The sequence below is a fragment of the Narcine bancroftii genome, chromosome 1 (assembly GCF_036971445.1).
Source record: "Narcine bancroftii isolate sNarBan1 chromosome 1, sNarBan1.hap1, whole genome shotgun sequence".
Taxonomy (NCBI): domain Eukaryota; kingdom Metazoa; phylum Chordata; class Chondrichthyes; order Torpediniformes; family Narcinidae; genus Narcine; species Narcine bancroftii.
In genome coordinates, this window is record NC_091469.1 from 78,330,376 (window position 1) to 78,349,883 (window position 19,508).

Here is a 19,508-nt window from a genome sequence, read left to right on the forward strand (position 1 = left end):
ATACAGGACAGAATGGTGAAAGTGGAAAATGAGACTGACGCATGGGCCATTGAAAAGAAGCAACTATGGGGAAAAGTTGATTTATCAGAAAACATTAGAAGAAGAAATAATATTAAAGTTGTTGGTCTTAAAGAGGTGAAGGAGACGATCCGATAAGATTTTTTCTACAATGGATTCAGAGATCCTGGGACCAGATGTATTTAAAATATTATTGAAATTGAAAAGGCACATAGAGCCTTTAGATCCCAGCCTCCATCAGATCAGACGCCAAGGTCTACACTTATAAATTATCTTCATTATCAAGTCAGAGAGAAAATATTGGCACTAGTAGCACATGGAGCTACTAGTGAACTAGAATTTCATGGAAACATGATATTTTTCTATCCTGGTATCAGTTTTGAATTTTTAAAGAGAAGAAAGAATTTAATATAGTGAAACACATCTTATAGCAAAAAGGCTGCAGATTTGTTTTGTGTCATCTTGCCACTTTGAAGATTTTCTTGAAAAGAGGACAGAACAAGTTCTTTACAGATCATACACGTGCAGAGGAATTTGTAGAAACACTGCCAGGTAATCAACAAGAGGGAGTTTGAAAATGTTTTCATTAATTAAAAAGTGTTTTTTTTTTTCAAATTTCTGCAAATGCAAGATTGATATATGGCAAACATCCCTGGGGTGGAAGGGGGGGGGGAGGTTAAGCTGTGATATGGACTGACTACTATTGACTCATGTACATTTGAGGCAGACACTGCAACCTGTAAAATGAAGGAGGGGGGGTAAATAAGGTTGTGTATTATTTAAGCAACATTAATGGGGGGGGGGGGGGGGTTTGTGGGTTTGTTATATTCTTATTTGAATATTATAATTGTTATAAACACAAATTGACTATGTATAACTCTTTTTACTTTTTCTAACCTGGATTGACAAAGTAGACAACAAATCTCTGAATTGTTGAGGAGGTGTGAGGAGAGAGGTGAAAGACTAAATTAAATATCAATGAGTAATAAACTGAGCTTTTTAAGTTTTAATGAACCTGTGAAGAGGAAAATAATACTGACATCCATTAAAAAATAAATCCATTATTAAAAAAATGTCTACTCTCAATTTTTTTGAACAAGAGACTCATTTAATTGAAATAGAACTTCAGAAATTAAAAAGAGACTGGGTGGGATATGTCACAGCTTCTTCATTAAATTCAAAAGCAAGAGAAGTGATATATGTATCTAAGTTAAGATACAGAATGTAGCGATTGATCCTGCAGCAAGTTATGTTATGGAACATTGTCGATTTTTTTCAGAATTTTGGACCCCTATGAATATACATGTACCAGTTTCTGGTACATAATTCTCTGAAAGATGAGTCACATGTAGATAGGGTGGTGAAGTATCTGGCATGTTAGCTTTCATAAATCAAAGTATTTATGAATAAAATGTCATGTTGAAGTTGTACAAGGCATTGGTGAGGCCCAATATGGAATATTGTCCGCAGTTTTGTTTGCTGAATTATAGAAAGGATATAAACACAATAGAGAGAGTGCAAAGGAGGTTTATGAGAATGTTGCCTGGGTTTCAGGGTTAATGTTATAGGGTAAGGTTAGGTAAGCTAGGACTTTATTCCCTGGAGCATAGAAGATTGAGAGGTGATTTTGATATAGAGGTATTTAAAATTATGAGGGGGACAGATAGAGTCAATATGGACAGGCTTTTTTCCATTGAGAGTGGGGGAGATTCAAACAAAAATTGAAGGGGGAGAAGTTTAGCAGAAACATGAGGGGAAATTTCTTTTCTTAGAGGGTAGCGGGAGTGTGAAATGAGATCCCAGCCGAAGTGGTAGATGCAGGTTTGATTTTAATATTTAAGAAAAAGTTGGATAGGTATATGGACAAGAGAGGTGTGGAGGGTTATGGGCTGAGTACGGGTCCATGGGACTATGTGGGAGAAGTTGTTCAGCATGGACTAGAAGGGCTAAGCTGGCCTGTTGCTCTGTTATTATTTTTATATGGTTATATGAAATGTAACGAAGGATGATGAAAAATTTATACAAGAAACATTTTTTAATCTGGCAGGAGCACATCAGAATATTTTAATAGCTGGGGATTTCAATTTTTGTTTAGATCCAGTTTTAGATAGATCAACTAGAGTAATAACAAAGGCAAAGGCAATGAAAGCCATCTTGACATTAACAAAAGACTTAAATTTAATAGACATATGGAAAAGAAGCTAACCAAAAGTTAGAGATTTCTCTTTTTATTCAAATAGAGATGATTCTTATATGATCATTCACCTTTATTAATGACAGTTACAATGTAAGATAAAGATGAATTAATTTATAGATGGATATCTAATTCAATGTTATTAAAAAGGCCAATTTTTTGTGATTTTGTTAGAAGACAAATTCAAATTTGAGATATTTCTAATTTGCTTAATAATAAATTTATTTTATGGGATACGATGAAAGCATATTTAAGAGGACAAATTATAAGTTCTACTTCTAAAATTAAGATGGATCACATGAAAGAGGTAGACCAATTGGAGAAAGAAATAAAATGTTTAGAAAAAATCCGCAAAGATAGACTTTGAGGAAAAACATGGAAAACTTAGTATAAGAAACTTTAGTACAATTCATTACAAACATAGAGAACAGAGAAAGCAAAAATGAGAACCAAGCTTAGGTATTATGAGTTAGGGTTCGTAAGTTAGGGTCCATAAGGTCTTTGCTTGGCAGTTGAAAGCAGAACAAGCTTCAAGAACGATTAATGCAATTAAGTTGGAGTCTAATGTGACTATCTATGAACCTCTCTAGAAATTAACAAAGCTTTTAAGCAATTTTATTCTAAGTTATATAAATTGGAGTCACTGAGAGACGATAACAAAATACAAGGCGTTTTGTTACAAATAAGGCCACCAAGGTTAAGTTTACAAGAGCAAACAAAGTTAGATGCTCCTTTCACGTCCATGGAGGAGAGGGAAGCATTGGGCTCATTACAAAGTAATAAATTTCCAGGAGAAGATGGCTTCCCATCTGAATTTTATAAAGAATTTAAGGATTTGTTGATTCATCCTTTTATGGAAGAATTAGACCAGTCGGTGGTACACACACTCTCCTGAAATCTTTTTCTAATGCGATAATGGTAATACCAAAAAAAAGACGGAGATCTTTTGAAACCATCGTTGTTAAATGAAAATTATAAGATAATTGTAAAAATTTTAGCTAATAGATTGATGGAATTTTTGCAGAAGTTGATAAATATAAATCAGACTGAGTTTGTAAAAGAGAGACAATCTGCAGACAATGTAACTAGTTACTTACTATAATACATTTGGCACAAAAGAGGTGATTTTAAGTGTGGCAGTGGCTTTAGATGTAGAAAAAGCATCTGATAGATTAGAATGGGACCTTTTGTTAAAAGTGCTTGAAAGATTCAGGATGGGACAGATATTTGCAAATTGGTTTAGAGCACTCTGGCCCGCGGGCTATATTTGGCCCGCAAGATCATATTAAATATGTATTAGAGCTGGCCCTCTGGCCGCCGCGTCAGTGTAGAGCATGCACAGCTAATACTATAAATCCCAGAATGCATTGGTGTCAGCCCGCTAATCGCCCCCACCTCCTCTGTTTACGTTGCAGGGTCTCACCGTGGACTCTGGTTTTGGGGCCTGGCCAGTGTCAGGGGAAGCCAAGGCCGCTTCCCAACGCCCAGAACCGGAGGCCTCAGGCCTGACCTCGCCAGGACCGTTGCCCACTCCCCCTCCCTGCCGCAGGCCGACCCGCGACTCACGGTGACGGGGCCGCTGATCCGCCGAGATGCCGCCCTGCAGCGAGAGCCGATGCCCCCACACTGTCGTTGTCCAACCCGATCGCCCGCAAACCCCGCCCTCCCGCACACAGGCCTGAGTAAGTATTATGAACTTTAATCTCAGGATAAAACGATCTTCCAATAGTTTCATGTCACAGTGATAAATATATTCCTGGTTAAAAATGGTCCTGCACAAGCTTATTAGGCATAAAACTTGAAAAGTGTGTAAATCAAAGGATATCTGTACCAATGGAAAAAGGGCATGGCAAATAACCCTGCTAGAGTTCATGCCCACAATCAGTCACCCATTTGATTGTTTCAGGAATCATGTTATTCTCCCACATTCTCAATAGCCCTCAGATTTTACTATTCGACAGCACACTAGCAACATTTGACAAATCCTCTATAGTGAAATAATATTTATTGAATATTTTATTTCTCATTTGTTAATGCTTCTGGAAAGAGTTTATCCAAAACTATTATTAAACATTTATTTTAATAAGAAAAAGTTTAACATTACATATGTTGAAAGAAGAGAAAACATGCAGATGTTGTTGAAAATTTTCAATAAATATTTAGTTCGGCCCTCGACTTAGTCCAAGTTTTTAATTTTGGCCCTCCGTTTATTTGAGTTTAACACCCCTGGTTTAGAGCCTTATATAATGAACCTAAAGCTAAATTTGAAAAAAATGGGCAGGTTTCAGCACTATTTCAGTTAACTAGTAGACAAGGATATCCACTATCACCTGTTTTATTTACTTTAACGATAGAACCACTTGCAGAACTGATTCTGATATTAAAGGATTTAAAGTTGATAAAGAGAAATAGAAAATTAATTTACTTGGTGATGATGCTTTGATCTATTTGACAGAGCCAAAAGGTTTATTACATAAATTATTCTTAAGGTTGGAGGAATATGGGAAAGTAAAGGGTTATAAGATAAAATGAGATAAAAGTGAAATTATACACTTCACGATAGGGGATAATACTCATTGCCAAAAAGGCACCCAATTTAAATGGCCAATAAATGGGAGTAAAATATTTAGGGTATGGGTAGATAATAAACTATATAATTTATATAAATTGAATTATTTACCTTTACTTAAAAAAAATTGGAGAAGATTTGAATAAGTGGATGATACTGCCAAAAACATTATTGAGTAGGGTTAATTGTGTTAAAATGATTTTATTTCCTTGAGTACAATACCTATTTCAAACCATCAAGAGTTAACTTTCTTTGGAAGAGCAAGATGTCGAGAGTTTATTTAGATAAACTGACATGGAAGTTTGAGTTATGAAGTTTACAGTTACCAAATTTAAAAAACTACTAAAGCAGCTCAAATGAGGTTTCTTGCTTGACTTTTTGATGAGGGAGATAAGCCAGCATGGATTAAAATAGAAAATGATAAAATAGGAGAGAGGATATTGGAAGACTTTATATATAAATGGGAATCAAAATTAATATCTAGGGAGAGGGAAGCATCTTTACTGAAACATTTAATACCTGGAATAAGATAAACAATGCAATTGGAATGAGGGCTGTGGTCCAGTCTAAAAATCCTTTGATACAAAATTGACTTATTCCATTCTCAATAAATAACTAATTTTTAAATGTTTTGTCTTGGAAAGAAATTAGCTATGCAGAAGATTGTTATGAAGGAAGAAATTGAATGTCATTTGAACAATTAAAAAATAAATATGTGATACAAAATAATACAATTTTGTTAATATCAATTAAGGGTTTATTTAAGAGATAAGCTATGTCCAACAATGTTATTACCAAAATGTGGTGATGAGGAAATGCTGATTTGCAATATACCTATAAAGAAATTTATTTCAGCTATTTATACTTTATTGCAGAAAGGGACTCCCAAACAGGGGAAACATAGGGCCAGACGGTGATGGACCTACATATTTAAATATTAACATAGATGAACAAAATTGGTCAGGAGTTATGCCGAGATAATATGTGAAAAAAACACTAGATAAAGATTAGTTCAATATAATTTTTACATCAGTTATAACTTCACACGGGGGGCGGGGGGAAGAAGGTGCACAGTTCCACCTCTCCCCAGTTGAACTAATTAATACCCGAATTAAAAAGTTTGGAAAGCTTTAAAAATGTTTTTAAAGATGTTTGAAGACTGAAGAATAAAAATGACTGCTAATGTGAAGAAACCGAAAGCTTAATTACAGAAGAAATTACCTTATAAAAGTGTTGAAGAACTGAGGCCTGCTCACCAGGTTTAAGCCATGGAGTTGACTGACTTAGTTCACAAGGCCCAGTGTACTCCTGGTCGGATAAGTATGACACCGGTGCCTTCCTTGAAGTCGCAAGATGGCGCCGGCATGGTTTCTTACTCAGCTGACTCTGGTACACATGCCCGTGAAGTTGGGCTCTCGGGTGAGTCAGCTGAGCGGCAGTTGACACGTGATCCCGCTGTGGTGCTCGTGGGCGGTAGTGCTGCTGGGCAACACGCGTTCGTGAATTACTGGAGAAGGTGTGGGCTGTGGGGGGGACCCAGATGGCAGCTTCATCAGCCCGGTGCTGACAGAGGTACAGACCCACAGTCGCACTGTCCGACTTACAAGTGCAGGTGAAGAAAAGGAGGGAAGCCCTGCCTTGTTGGAAACAAGACATAAAGAATCTGCCTTGGGTACTGTAGGCCTCAAGAAGGAACAGGGGAGCCTGGATTTGGCGCAGTCTTTACTATTTTGGAGGGTATTGCTTATCAGATAGATAACGTCATGACAGATGTCTACACAAATGAATCAAGGGTTTATGGAGATGAAAGTCAAAACGAATAATATTTGTAAGGAAGTGTCATCTGTAAAGAATGATATGATTGTTGTTAAAGCTGATGTTAATCGATGTTTAAAAGTAGTGGACACAGTACAAAAAAATTGAAGAGGCCTTTCGTGATTGTAAGAATCAAGTGGAACAGAATAGAGAAAAAATGGAAAAAGTGGAAGATTCTTTCATAGAATGGGAGATACAGAAGAGAGAATTGCTGAAGAAGATTGATTCTTTGGAAAATCAAGGTCGACAGAATAATGTAAAAATAGTAGGACATCCGGAGGATATTGAGGGTACAGACCCGGTGAAGTTTTTTTAAAAAGTGGATTCCTGATGTATTGGGAAATTGATTTTTTAGATGGTTCCGAATTGGACAGAGCGCATAGGGCGTTGAGGAAGAAACCTTTTTTGGATCAGCCTCCACGATATCAGGATAGAAAGATGATTCTACAGATTGCTGTTCAAAAGGCTCGACGGAATCAAACTCCAGTGATGGTTCAGGGCAGTAGAGTGTTCTTTTATGCCGATTTGAGTCAGGAAATTATTAAGAGGTGTAGAGAATTTGACCTTTTTTTTAAATTTTTTATTTTTCACACTATAAACCATATTGATCAAGATACATACATTTTCCTTCTTACATATATACAGTGTCTTTTTCTAGGTGTAGAGAATTTAATTCAGCAAAAGAAGTGTTGTGGAGAAAGGGTTATCAATTTGCTTTTCGTACCCTGCTGTATTGAAAGTTTTTTTTATGGGAATTTTCAATCTCAATTCTTTGAGAATGATCATGACACATTAATTTTTGTTAACTCTTGGCCAGATGTGCGAGAAGCTGGTTGATTACCATTATCGTCTTCTAAGAGGAGGGCATCTGATAAGAGGAATGGGAATGGAAAGAATGTAAAAGAAGGATGAATTGACACAGAGTCTGATATTGAAGACCCAGAACAATCTTTGGGACTGGAATCATTGGGTTGAATATGATTGAGATAAATAATTGCTGAGTAGTTTGACTGGGGAGGGTGGATGGCTCTGAAGCTTTTGATAGTCATCTGTCACTAGTGGGTTTTACCATATCCAGATGTTTGAGTTACTACATTGGTGTAATTTTGGAGATATTAATTTTTTCTTGTCTTTTTTTGTATTTTATTTGAAGAGATTTTTAAGCAAGGGGAGCTATATTTTGCTATAGTGTGAATTGTGTATTTTTTTTAGTAAAGAAATGTCTAATTTAAATTTTGCAACTTTTAATGTACAGGGATTAAATAATCTGATTAAGCATAAATGTGTGTTGGCTTATATTAAAATGATGAAGGTTGATATTGCTTTTTTGTAAGAAACACATCTAACTGAAAAAGAACATTTAAAATTGAAGAGTGATTGGGTAGGGTATGCAGTTGCTTCTTCTTTTAATTTTAAGGCGCGAGGAGTGGTGATTTTGGTTCACAAGACAATACCGTTTGAGTTGGTATCATTTACTGAAACTGCAGGAAGGGTTTCAATGGTGAATTGTAAGATTTTTGCAGAACCCTGGACGTTGTTGAATGTTTATGCGCCTAATGTGGATGATGAGCGATTTATATCCGCAACTTTTTTAAACATTAAGTCAGGCTAATGAAAATATTTTAATTGGAGGGGACTTTAATTGTGTTTTAGATCTGTTATTGGATAAATCTCCAAAAAGTATAAAGAAATCCAAGATGGCTGCACAGATGGGGTCTTTGATGAAAGATTTGAATTTGGTTGAAATTTGGAGGAGATTAAATCTGACAGAAAAAGATTTTTCTTTTTATTCATGTAGGCATGATTCATTTTCTAGAATAGATTTGTTTCTTATTTCTGCACATCTTCAAGCCCGAATTGTTCAAGATGAATATAAGAGTAGGATTGTGTCCGATCATTCTATGTTGTTTATATCTTATGTTGGTTCAGAGGTTATGAAATCAACCTATCAGTGGAGATTTAATGTACTGTTATTGAAAAAAAAGTTTATTACTTTTGTTAAGGAACAGATTGCTTCTTTTTTACTCGAAATACTAATTCAGTACATATTAATTTTATTTTATGGGATGCTCTAAAACCATATTTACGGGGTCAAATTATTAGTTATTCAGCAAAAGTAGAAAAACACAGTATTTGGCGCAAAGTCTGACCTTGGAGAAACAAATAACTGAGTTAGAAAAAGAATTTCATAAGAATGTTAAAGAAGAGAAAAAAGCAGCATTAATTAAGTTGAAATTACACTATAATACTTTGCAAACCTATCAATAATAATTGGTTAATTCAAAGATCTAAGCAGAGTTATTATGAATTGGGTGATAGAGCTCATAAGGTATTAGCCTGGCAATTAAAAACGGAACAGGTGTCGAGAACTATTAATGCTGTTAAAAAGAATTCAATAGTTACTTATAAACCTCAGGAAATTAATAATCAATTTTATTTATTTTATCAGAAATTATATACTTTTGAGGGATGATGGTTCTATTGAATCTTTTTTTTATCTGATTTACATTTGCTGGTTTTAGGAGGGGAAGAAGTGAAAGAACTGGAATCTCCATTTACAGATTTTGAGATTAAGGAGATGCCAAATGGGAAGTCACCAGGTGACGATGGAATTAGAGTTCTATGAGATGTTTTATGAATATTTGTCCCCTATATTTATGGATGAGCTTCTGTAAATAACAGATGAACAATCATTACCAGAGTCTTGTTCGAGTGCGATAATCACAGTAGTTTCAAAGAAAGACAGAGAGCCATTGAATGTGGCTTCATATCGACCAATTTCTTTATTAAATGTGGATTACAAAATAATAGCTAAAATATTGGCAAATAGACTTGCTAAATATTTGCCTCAGTTAGTACATGTTGACCAAACAGGTTTTATTAAGGATAGGTATGCTTCCGATAATATTCTTAGATGGATAACATTGATCAATGCATCAAGACAGCAACCCAACCAATGGTTGTTGTGCTTGACGTGGAAAAAGCATTTAATCGGGTTGAGTGGAACTTTTATTTAAGGTGTTGGAGAAATTTAATTTTGGCCCTTTTTTTTATTGGTTGGGTTTAGGCATTACATAAAAATCCAGTTGCTAGGCTGGTGACAAATGGCCAAACTTCTTTGCCATTTAATTTAATGTGATCAACACGTCAAGGTTGTCCATTGTCACAAGCCTTACTTGCATTGGTTATTGAACCGTTAGCTCAGTCAATTAGACAGAATGATATTATTAAAGGGATATAAATTGCAAATGATGAATATAAGATTAATTTATTTGCTGTTGACTTATTGATTTATTTGACACATCCAGAATAATCTTTGAAGTATTTACAAGAATGTTTGGCTTAATTTGGTGTGTTATCTGGGTACAAAGTAGATTGTGATAAAAGTGAAATATTGCCAATTTTGGAAGGGAATTATGATGAGGGTAAACAGATTATAAAATTAAGATGGTCTGATAAAATTAAATATTTAGGAGTAATTGTGAATGCGACTTATCAATCTTTATATAAATTAAATTATGTACCATTATTGAAAAAGATTAAATTGGATTTGATTAAATGGAAAAATCTTACATTAACATTGATAGGTCAAGTAAATTGTATTAAGATGAATATTTTTCCATGTATTCAGTATTTATTTCAGTCAATTCCATGTTCACTTCGAAAGGGTTTTTTTCAAGAATTGAATATGGCAGAGAGGAAATTTTTATGGAAGGGAAAGTTAGCGAGAATAGCATTACAGAAGTTGACGTGGAAATATGCTTCAATTATACCTCGTTTTCAAAATTATTATGAAGCTGTACAATTGAAGTTTGTTAATAGAATGATGGATATTAAGCAACCTTCTAGATAGGCTAAAGTAGAATTAGCCTGAATTTCTGATTCATCAGTTTATATTTAAATGGAATCCCTGCTCCATCCTCAACATCCATTGGAGCGCTCACACCCCTAACGTCGAGGTACTCGAGATGGCAGAGGTCGACAGCATCGAGTCCACGCTGCTGAAGATCCAGCTGCGCTGGATGGGTCACGTCTCCAGAATGGAGGACCATCGCCTTCCCAAGATCGTATTATATGGCGAGCTCTCCACTGGCCACCGTGACAGAGGTGCACCAAAGAAAAGGTACAAGGACTGCCTAAAGAAATCTCTTGGTGCCTGCCACATTGACCACCGCCAGTGGGCTGATAACGCCTCAAACCGTGCATCTTGGCGCCTCACAGTTTGGCGGGCAGCAGCCTCCTTTGAAGAAGACCGCAGAGCCCACCTCACTGACAAAAGGCAAAGGAGGAAAAACCCAACACCCAACCCCAACCAACCAATTTTCCCTTGCAACCGCTGCAATCGTGTCTGCCTGTCCCGCATCGGACTGGTCAGCCACAAACGAGCCTGCAGCTGACGTGGACTTTTTACCCCCTCCATAAATCTTCGTCCGCGAAGCCAAGCCAAAGTAAGTAAAGTAATATGCCAGTATTAAAACATTTATTAGGGGTTTGGAATAAAAGGAATTCTGTTATAGGTTTGAAGGGTAAATTGTCAACTCAAACTCCATTATATCAAAATAAGATTATTCCTTTTTCAATGAATAATAGGTATTTAAAAGTATGGTATTCTGAGGGTATAAAAGTGATTCTGGATTGTTTTGAAGAAGGACAGTTTCTTTCTTTTAATCGACTTAGAGAAAAATTTGGAGTATCATCTAATTCTTTGTTTGTGTACTATCACCTTTGAGCTTTGATAAGGAATAATTATGGAAATGAAATTACCTGAATTAACAAAGTTTGAGTCTTTGATTTCTCATACATTAAAAAAGGGTGTTATTTCTGATATGTATATGTTGTTACAAGATGGTATGAATAAACTGAATTTAGAGAAATCTAGAAATAAATGGAAAAGTGATTTATCTTATATACCTCAGGAGGATTGGGAGGTTATGTGTTATGAAGGGGTAACTAAATTGACTAATCTAAGATATAATTTAGTTAATTATAATTTTTGTACATCAATTGTATTTGACTCCTGAGAAATTGAAGAAATATGGATTTAGTAATTCAGATTTGTATTTTGGACGTGGATTGCATATTGGAAGATTTTTTCACGCAGTTTGGTCTTGTGATAAAGTTCAGCCATTTTGGGGAAAAAATTGGAGTATTTTTTGAAAAATTATTTAAGATTAAATTACTGTTAGACCCATAAATCTTTTTGTTGGGTTATATTGTTTCATTGACTGGTTTGGGGTTGGATAAGTTTCAGATGGCTTTTGTTTGTTTAGCAATAGCAGTGGCACGGAAATGTGTTGTGATTACTTGGAAAGATAATGTAGAAATTAATATAGTTCGTTGGCATAATGAATTGAGATCTTGTATTTATATGCAAAAAAAACATACAATTTGCATGATAATTATTCTTTTTTTATTCAAATGTGATTGCCTTATTTGGAATGTATGGGTTTAGAAATATCTTAAAATACTGTATTGTTTACTTATAAATTTGTAACTATTTGATATGGTTTTTTTTTAGCTCCCCTTGTGGGGCTGGCTGAGGGGGGAGGAGGGTTTTTTTTTAGTGATTTGTTTATTTTGTTTTTGTTTTATGCTATTTGAAAAAATTTAAATAAAGTTTTTTTTTAATTATAACTTCACGCCACAGAAGTTAAATAGATTGAAATCAGACCAGTGTTTTAGAAGTGGCCAGGAGATGGGTACTTTTAAAAAAAAACATTCAACTTGATCCTGCCCTAAAATGAGACACTTCTGGATAAATTTGACAACTTTTTTTAGAACAGGTTACAAGAATTAAATTCCCACAAAATCCAATGTTACTTTTATTATGTAATTTTGAACAGATAAGACCAAAATTGAAATTATATATATATAAAAAAGATTTCTAAAGATTGAGTTGGCAGTAGCAAGAATATGTATAGCAGTAACAGGAAATTTGACACCCATTTAGGTATGGAGCCATGGAATGCAGAAATGCATAGCTGTGTTCCTCTTGTGAAGATAACCTACAATCTGAGAAATAAATATGATGCATTTTTGAAAATGTGGTGCCCATATTTACAAATTGTGGGAATTAATTTATAAATGTTTTCCCTAAACTTTGAAAACCTTGCTAACCTCCTTGGAAATATTAAAAGATACAAATGGTCAGAGGGGTGTCCTCTGGCAACCAGGTTTCTATTTTTGTTTTTCTTACTTTTTTTTTTAATTTCCTTTTTTCTATGCTTTATTCTTCTTTCTTTATTTGGGGTGTTGTTTAGGGGAGGGGGTTGGGGTTTTACACAATCATGTATAATGGACAATATTATTATTTGATTATTGTATTTTACATTTGACTATGATTACGTGTATGAAAAAATTTTAAATACATAACTAATTCCAAATAAGTAAGGTGACCTAATGCTCCCATGTAAATACAGGACTATCTCTGAAAAGTATTCGTAATAGTTAATGAAATGTCATTGATGGATTGCAAATTATAGCTGCAATTTTTCGACATGGCTGCTGGGTTCTGACCAAGGTGCAAATTATTTTTTAATAAAGTTCAGCTTTATTTTGAATAACCTTCATTGGAGCAATTAGTGTGAGCTATGTGACTAAAGACAGGAGAAATAAGGAGTTATTCCCATTCCGATATTTTACCTCCTCAATCAACCCCTAGTAAATTTCCCGGAAGGTCTGCAGTCTAAAGTTGACTGTAGGCATTCCATGAACAACAGGCTAATGAGTAGCATGTATCGATGACACACAATTCACATCACACTCGAAGTTGCCACTGTAGCGCTGCACATCCCACATACGACAGAAGCCGTGGTCAATGTCGCCGCAACAGGTTGCAAGTCCCGCCTCCTTAATTACTGCACATCTGGTATCCTGTTAAAACGCGCGGACAGATATGAATATTTGGAGTGTTGGTCATTCCTGTGTGAATGGTCACTCCCAGAAGGTAGGGAGACACTTCAGAACTGAAAAATCACTTCAGTTCTATGTTTAAAACATCCCATAGGATATAGCTTCTCTCCTGGAACAGTTTTATCTCAATCTCACCCAAAACCATCAAATAAAGTTAATTTAATCAAGTCAGGTTGTGTGATTAAAACAATCAGATTACTGCTAAAATAAGTTAACTCCCTCACTTGTCTTAAACGTCCTTAGATATTTAATTCGTAATCAGGCCTGGGGAGCTATGCCATAGTGGGATGCCGAAAGGTGCATCAGAATTATCAGCATAGATTCCAGAAATGACAAGAGTGAAAGCCTAATAAATGTTGCACTGACATTGATGCAAATGAGGAAGAATATTTGTATTTTATTGCTACTAGTTAGCAAAATTGCCAATTATAGGTAAGCTCATTATTCACAATGGAGTTAATCATTATGCCATTACAATTAGTCTCAGAAGGACCAGGAGTGGGAAGAGAAAAACCATCAACCAAGTATATTACTCCCAATTGACATTTAACCATCTCTTCTGGGTAACAAAATGCTTGCGAAGAACAAGAACAGATTAATCTAGAGGTACATCCCACAAGCTCACACCACCCATGTGGGAGTTAGCCAGAGGAAGCCCATGCAGACATGGGTAGAATGCACAAATGTTTTACAGGCAGCAGTGGATTTAAACCTGACCATTGGCACAGTAATAGCATTGTGCTAACCATGCTGCAATATATTCTACTGATGTTCATACACTAGATTCAAACATGAAGGATAGCCATGTTTGGTGCAGTTTAGAGAATGAGGGAAGTACCATTTTTGTAAACATTTAGCTTATATAATTCATCACCTCCAAGAAAAGTTAGGGTTAACTGTCTCAGTAGCTCAATAGGATTAATTGTATTCAGGACACATGTCGTGCTCAGATTTAGAGTTTAATATATGTTGTGTGCTGAAAAGGCTCCCTTAAAATAAAATACAACCGCATCATTGAGTCACTTGGTATGGAATTGAATCTAAGTGTTTCTGAGATTTTTTCCCCCCAAAATTGTAAAGATCCCAGATGTTAATTAAAAACTCTTGAAAATTAGCAATTAAAATGCAAATGCCAAGATTAACAATACACCAGTAACATAATTTATCCCAAACAGTATGTTTGAAGTGGATTTCTCAAATGAAACCCAATTAACTAAGACAAAATACAAGACATCAGGAATTGAAGTTGCCATGAGGGAAGCCTCCCCAGACAGCTGATGTTTGGATGTCTAAAAGAAATAAACTTCAAAGGTCCCACTTGCAAGAATTTGGCCTCCAGCTGCAAGTATGCACAGACAGGCTTTAATTTTCAGGAAAGAAAATAACCATTTAGTAGAAACTGTCAATGTTGCTGGGATAAAAAGGCCGTTCTTTATAACCATGGAGTTTGGGTCTGATGTGGTTTGTTTTATTTCTTTCAAATATTCAGTAAACACTGGTTGCTGTTCAATGCAGTCTTGCGGACTAAAATAAAGGGTTCAGCATCTTCCAAGTAAAGACTACATTGCCTGCATTGATGTACCACTTCAGTAAAAGAGCAGCAGTGTTTGCATATTTAAGAACAATGCAAGAATAAAATGTCCGTGCAACCTTTTATGCTGCCAGCACAATTTAGAAGTGACAGCTCTAGTAGTTTTATCATCAGTTTGCACACAAGACCATAAATTCAAATTTCATTAAGTAGTGTAAAATTGGATTTTAACCAATAGCAATTTCTTTTTTTTCCCCCACTGCTGGCAGTGATCTGAATTGGACCACTGAGGGCCTCAGTGAGTTAACTGAAACCAGCACTAAATAAATCCAAAAATTAATTTGAACTATCATCAGCTCACTCTCAAATAAGAGTCAATCCAACCATGATATTATGGTGCCAGTTACAACCAGGAAGACCACCAAGGCAGGTGAGAGTAATGTTCTTGTATTCAGGTACGTTATTAGCACATTCAAGCTTGGACATAGCATGGGAATGCTTAACGTTAATGGGACCAAAACCTATAAATACATTCCTTCACCCAACACTCAAGTTTAGTCAATATAAACATAGACCACGTCTTATTTACAATGAAAGGTGACGTCGTCCAAACTACACAACTGCCATCCTGCTCAACTTTATCGTAACTGCTGACTGGAGGCAATTCAGCTGGCAGCTCTTTCAACACTGGGAACACTTTTTATTTTATGGAGAAAATTCAAAATTCTTGCAGCAGAATCAGGCTGATTGTTCAATATGCGGCTGCTATATTGACAGTCGTGGAATTTGAAGGCCGTAAAATGTATACTCTCTGAGTAACGGTATTATTTGTTTTGAAATAAATCACTGCACCTATATTTAGAGTTGTTAATTTAATGTAATGTAGTAACAGCAGTAAGAACAGAGTTTTGCTATCTCAGCACATCAATGAAAGCTTTTGCTACAGAGTTGTCCCTGCATGAGATCTCAAGATTAACAATGATAATATTTTGAAACTTTGCTGGGGTAAAGGAAAAAATGCATTTGGCTACAAAAAAGCCATTTTAGTTTAAGCACACAGAGATCTTAATGAGAAGGAAGTATTCACTTATACAACTGCACTGTACCTCTGTATCCTGCACCATTGGTCTTCCAGTCTGGAGCATTCAGATGACCAGAACGTGAAGTCTTCACAATAATATGCTGCACATCTCTCCAATTCAGGTCAGGGCTGAAATCAAGGTGGGACCAAATTTAAATGCTTTGCTCTCAAAACTCAATCCGCATTTTAAAAGCAACAACTTGAATTCAATTTTCAATCTGTCAGCAATTTCAAGTCAATTATAAAAACTACATATTTTTCTTTAAAAAGAGAGCTTTCAGGGATAATAATTAATAACCCCTGCTGCTCCATTTATTTATTATAATCTCAATTTACTGACTAGATCAGATATTTTAAATTTAATTGAGGAAAAAAACACTATTGGCCTCATGGGAGTTTTGTTGCAATCTGTTAACTAACTGTATTCTTTGCCGCGTTAAATTCAATTTAAAAAAAAATAGACTGGGGTGCATAGTGATAAATAAAATATTTTTGATGAAGGCACGTTTTCTTTTTTAATATGAGCCCACAGATTTAATTGAAAGTTATCGCATAGTAATTAATAAGATGCCAGCAACCTGTTAAGAAAGTGATCAGCAAACGTAGTTTGGTTACCCATTTTTTCAATGCAAAAATGATCCATGCTAAGTCATTATCATGTAAGCACATAGTACAAAGGAAGCCAAACAAAATGGGCTGTGTGTCCTTCCCCTATTTTTTCAGTTGTTTAATTAGAATACATGATGGCAGTTTATAGCGTTAACATGCCATTAAGCATGGAGGCAAGCTCATTGCATCATCAAAAGTAGATTTGAATGTCAATGAATGGGTTGGGTTTCTAGTCTCTTGGAAAAAGATGAAGGGGACAACGTGGCTTAGAAGTTGGATTCTAGAGTATGTTTGTCAGCTGAATGCATGGCCAAGATTTGGAGAAAGATTAAATTCAGGCATGATCAACAGTCTCAAATTAAGAGTTCTCTCCAATCATTATAATTTGAAGGATTTGGCCAAGTGAGAGAGGGTCACAGCCCACTGAGGAATTTTAAAATAAGAATAAAATGAGTGATGTGTTGGATAAGAAAAAGTCTTACGAGATCCAAATTGGCTGAGAACACAGATGGTGGGGGTTGCACTCTCCAACAATCACTATTTCATAATGACTGCATACCAAATATATGTGAATCTTCTTTTTTTGGATAAGAAAGGCAGGTGTAAAACAAATTATTTAGATGCAGCCAGGATAAGCTGATGTCATTACTCAGACTTGATGTGTATACATGAAATTTTGTAATATGACAACATGGAAAGGTGCAATTATTAATGCATTCCAAACTACAAGTTATGGCACACTGTAGTTCATAAAATAAAGGGTTAGTTGTGGGGGAGGGGGGGGGATGGGGGGAAAACCCATGCATCCATAACCTTTTGAGCAAATAACTATAACGTAACCACTTATTTGTTATTATTTACTACTATTATTTTCAAGGTATGAAAATAACAATGGAAATGTTGGTGCACAAGCCTTCCAATGAAGGACACAATCACCAGGCATCTAACACGGATCACAAGAGAGAGAACACATTGTTATTTCAAAATCATGGCGCCAAATACACCATCATCAAAGCTAGACTGGCTATTTGGCACTTTGGCGGCTTTATGCGGGACTTACAGCTCCAGCTGCTAAGGCTCAGTGGAGAATCTGGCAAGTTATTAAGAGTAAACAAATTCTTCCAAAAACACCAAATAGCATGCTTGGTGGATAGAGTTTGTGTTTCCAGCTGTGTTTAGATGACACCAGCTGCATTGTAAAATGTAATTTTACAGCAGCAAGGATCATTACTGACTGGATGAAACACTATTCCCAAGACTAAGCTGGTTTTTCAGTGCACAGTTGAAATAAAAATGTCAGGTTCCATACGAGGGAACACTATCCATCAATTTCAAACAGATCTTTCGTTGCTTGCATTTTAGCTAAATCTTCATAGTGCAATTATATCTTTGTTCCTTCTCTAGCTTGGCTCATCGGACAGCTGTGTTTATGTGCAATTCCTATGCACACCTTCAGCCATATGGACTTGATCATACTAGATCCTGCAGACTGCCTGAAATCACTACTAACATTCCCCAATTTCCCCAGCTCCCAAGGTCAATCTTGTTGGCCTTACACACAGTCTGCAAAACTGACAGAAGATGAATGTCAGGTGCAAAGTTCACGTTTAAAATTTTTAAAGACATCGCTGTCATCAATATTAAACAGAGACAAAATGATTTTATGTTAAGTACAGTCCCCTAAATAATGTTTGGGACAAAGACACATTTTTCCCTTATTTGCCCATGCTCCACAGTTTTAAATTTATAATTAAACAATTCACATGATTAAAGTGCACGGTCCAGATTTTATTCAAGATTATTTATATACATTTTTGTTTGACCATGTATAAATTACATCACTTTTTATACATAGTCCCCTCATTTCAGGGCACTATAATGTTTGGGACATTTGGCTTCACAGGTGTTTGTGGGTACTCATGTTGGTTTAATTGCTTCATTGGTGCAGGTATAAGAGAGCTAGGCTTGCTTATAAGCTTTTCATCACGTTTGGAGTCTCTAGTTGCCATTTTTCAACATGAGGACCAGAGTTGTGCCATTAAAAGTAAAAGAAGCCATTATGAGGCTGAAAAACAAGAATAAAACAATAAGAGACATCGCTCAAACCTTAGGATTACTAAAATCAACAGTTTGGAAATTAAGAAAAAAAAGTGTACTGTTGAGCTCAGTAATCGCAAAGGAACTGGTATTCCAAGGAAGACCTCCACTTCTGCTGACAAAAGAATTCTCATCATAATGAAGAAACATACCCAAACGGATGTAAAACATTCTTCAGGAGGCAGGTGTGGATATGTCAATGACCACTGTCTGCAGAAGATTTCATGAACCAAGGCTACACTGCAAGATGGAAACCATGTTAGCCACAAAAAGGATGGCCAGATTACAGTTTGCCAAGAAATATTTAAAAGAAACTACAGAATTCTGGAAAAAAAGGTCATGTGGATGGACAGATGAAACCAAGATTAAACCATATCAGAGTGATGGCAAGAGGAAAGTATGGAGATATAAAGGAACTGCCCAAGATTCAAAGCATACCACCATTACCATGGTTTGCATCTTACAGTGTAGCCTCAATATATCTGTTCATGAAGTTTTCTGTGGACAATAGTCATTGGTATTTCCACACTTGCCTCCTGAAGAGTGTTTCTGACAAGAAGGACATACATTTGAGGATTTTTCTTCATTAGGATAAGAATTCTTCTGTCATCAGCAGTGGAGATCTTCCTTGGAATTCCAGTCCCTTTGCAATTTCTTTTCTTCTCTTTGGCTTGGCTTCGTG

The 19,508-nt window shown here is 35.7% G+C and overlaps 1 protein-coding gene across 8 annotated transcripts in view; it reads right to left on the reverse strand.

Annotated features, from left to right (window-relative positions):
* The window catches only part of pcsk5b (proprotein convertase subtilisin/kexin type 5b), a 430,761-nt gene that overhangs the window by 242,425 nt on the left and 168,828 nt on the right, over nt 1-19,508 (reverse strand). For all 8 annotated transcript variants that reach the window (XM_069930561.1, XM_069930563.1, XM_069930567.1 and 5 more), the window contains one exon: nt 16,146-16,249. In XM_069930561.1, coding sequence (XP_069786662.1) covers nt 16,146-16,249 — 104 coding nt within the window. The remainder of the gene's footprint in view (nt 1-16,145; nt 16,250-19,508) is intronic.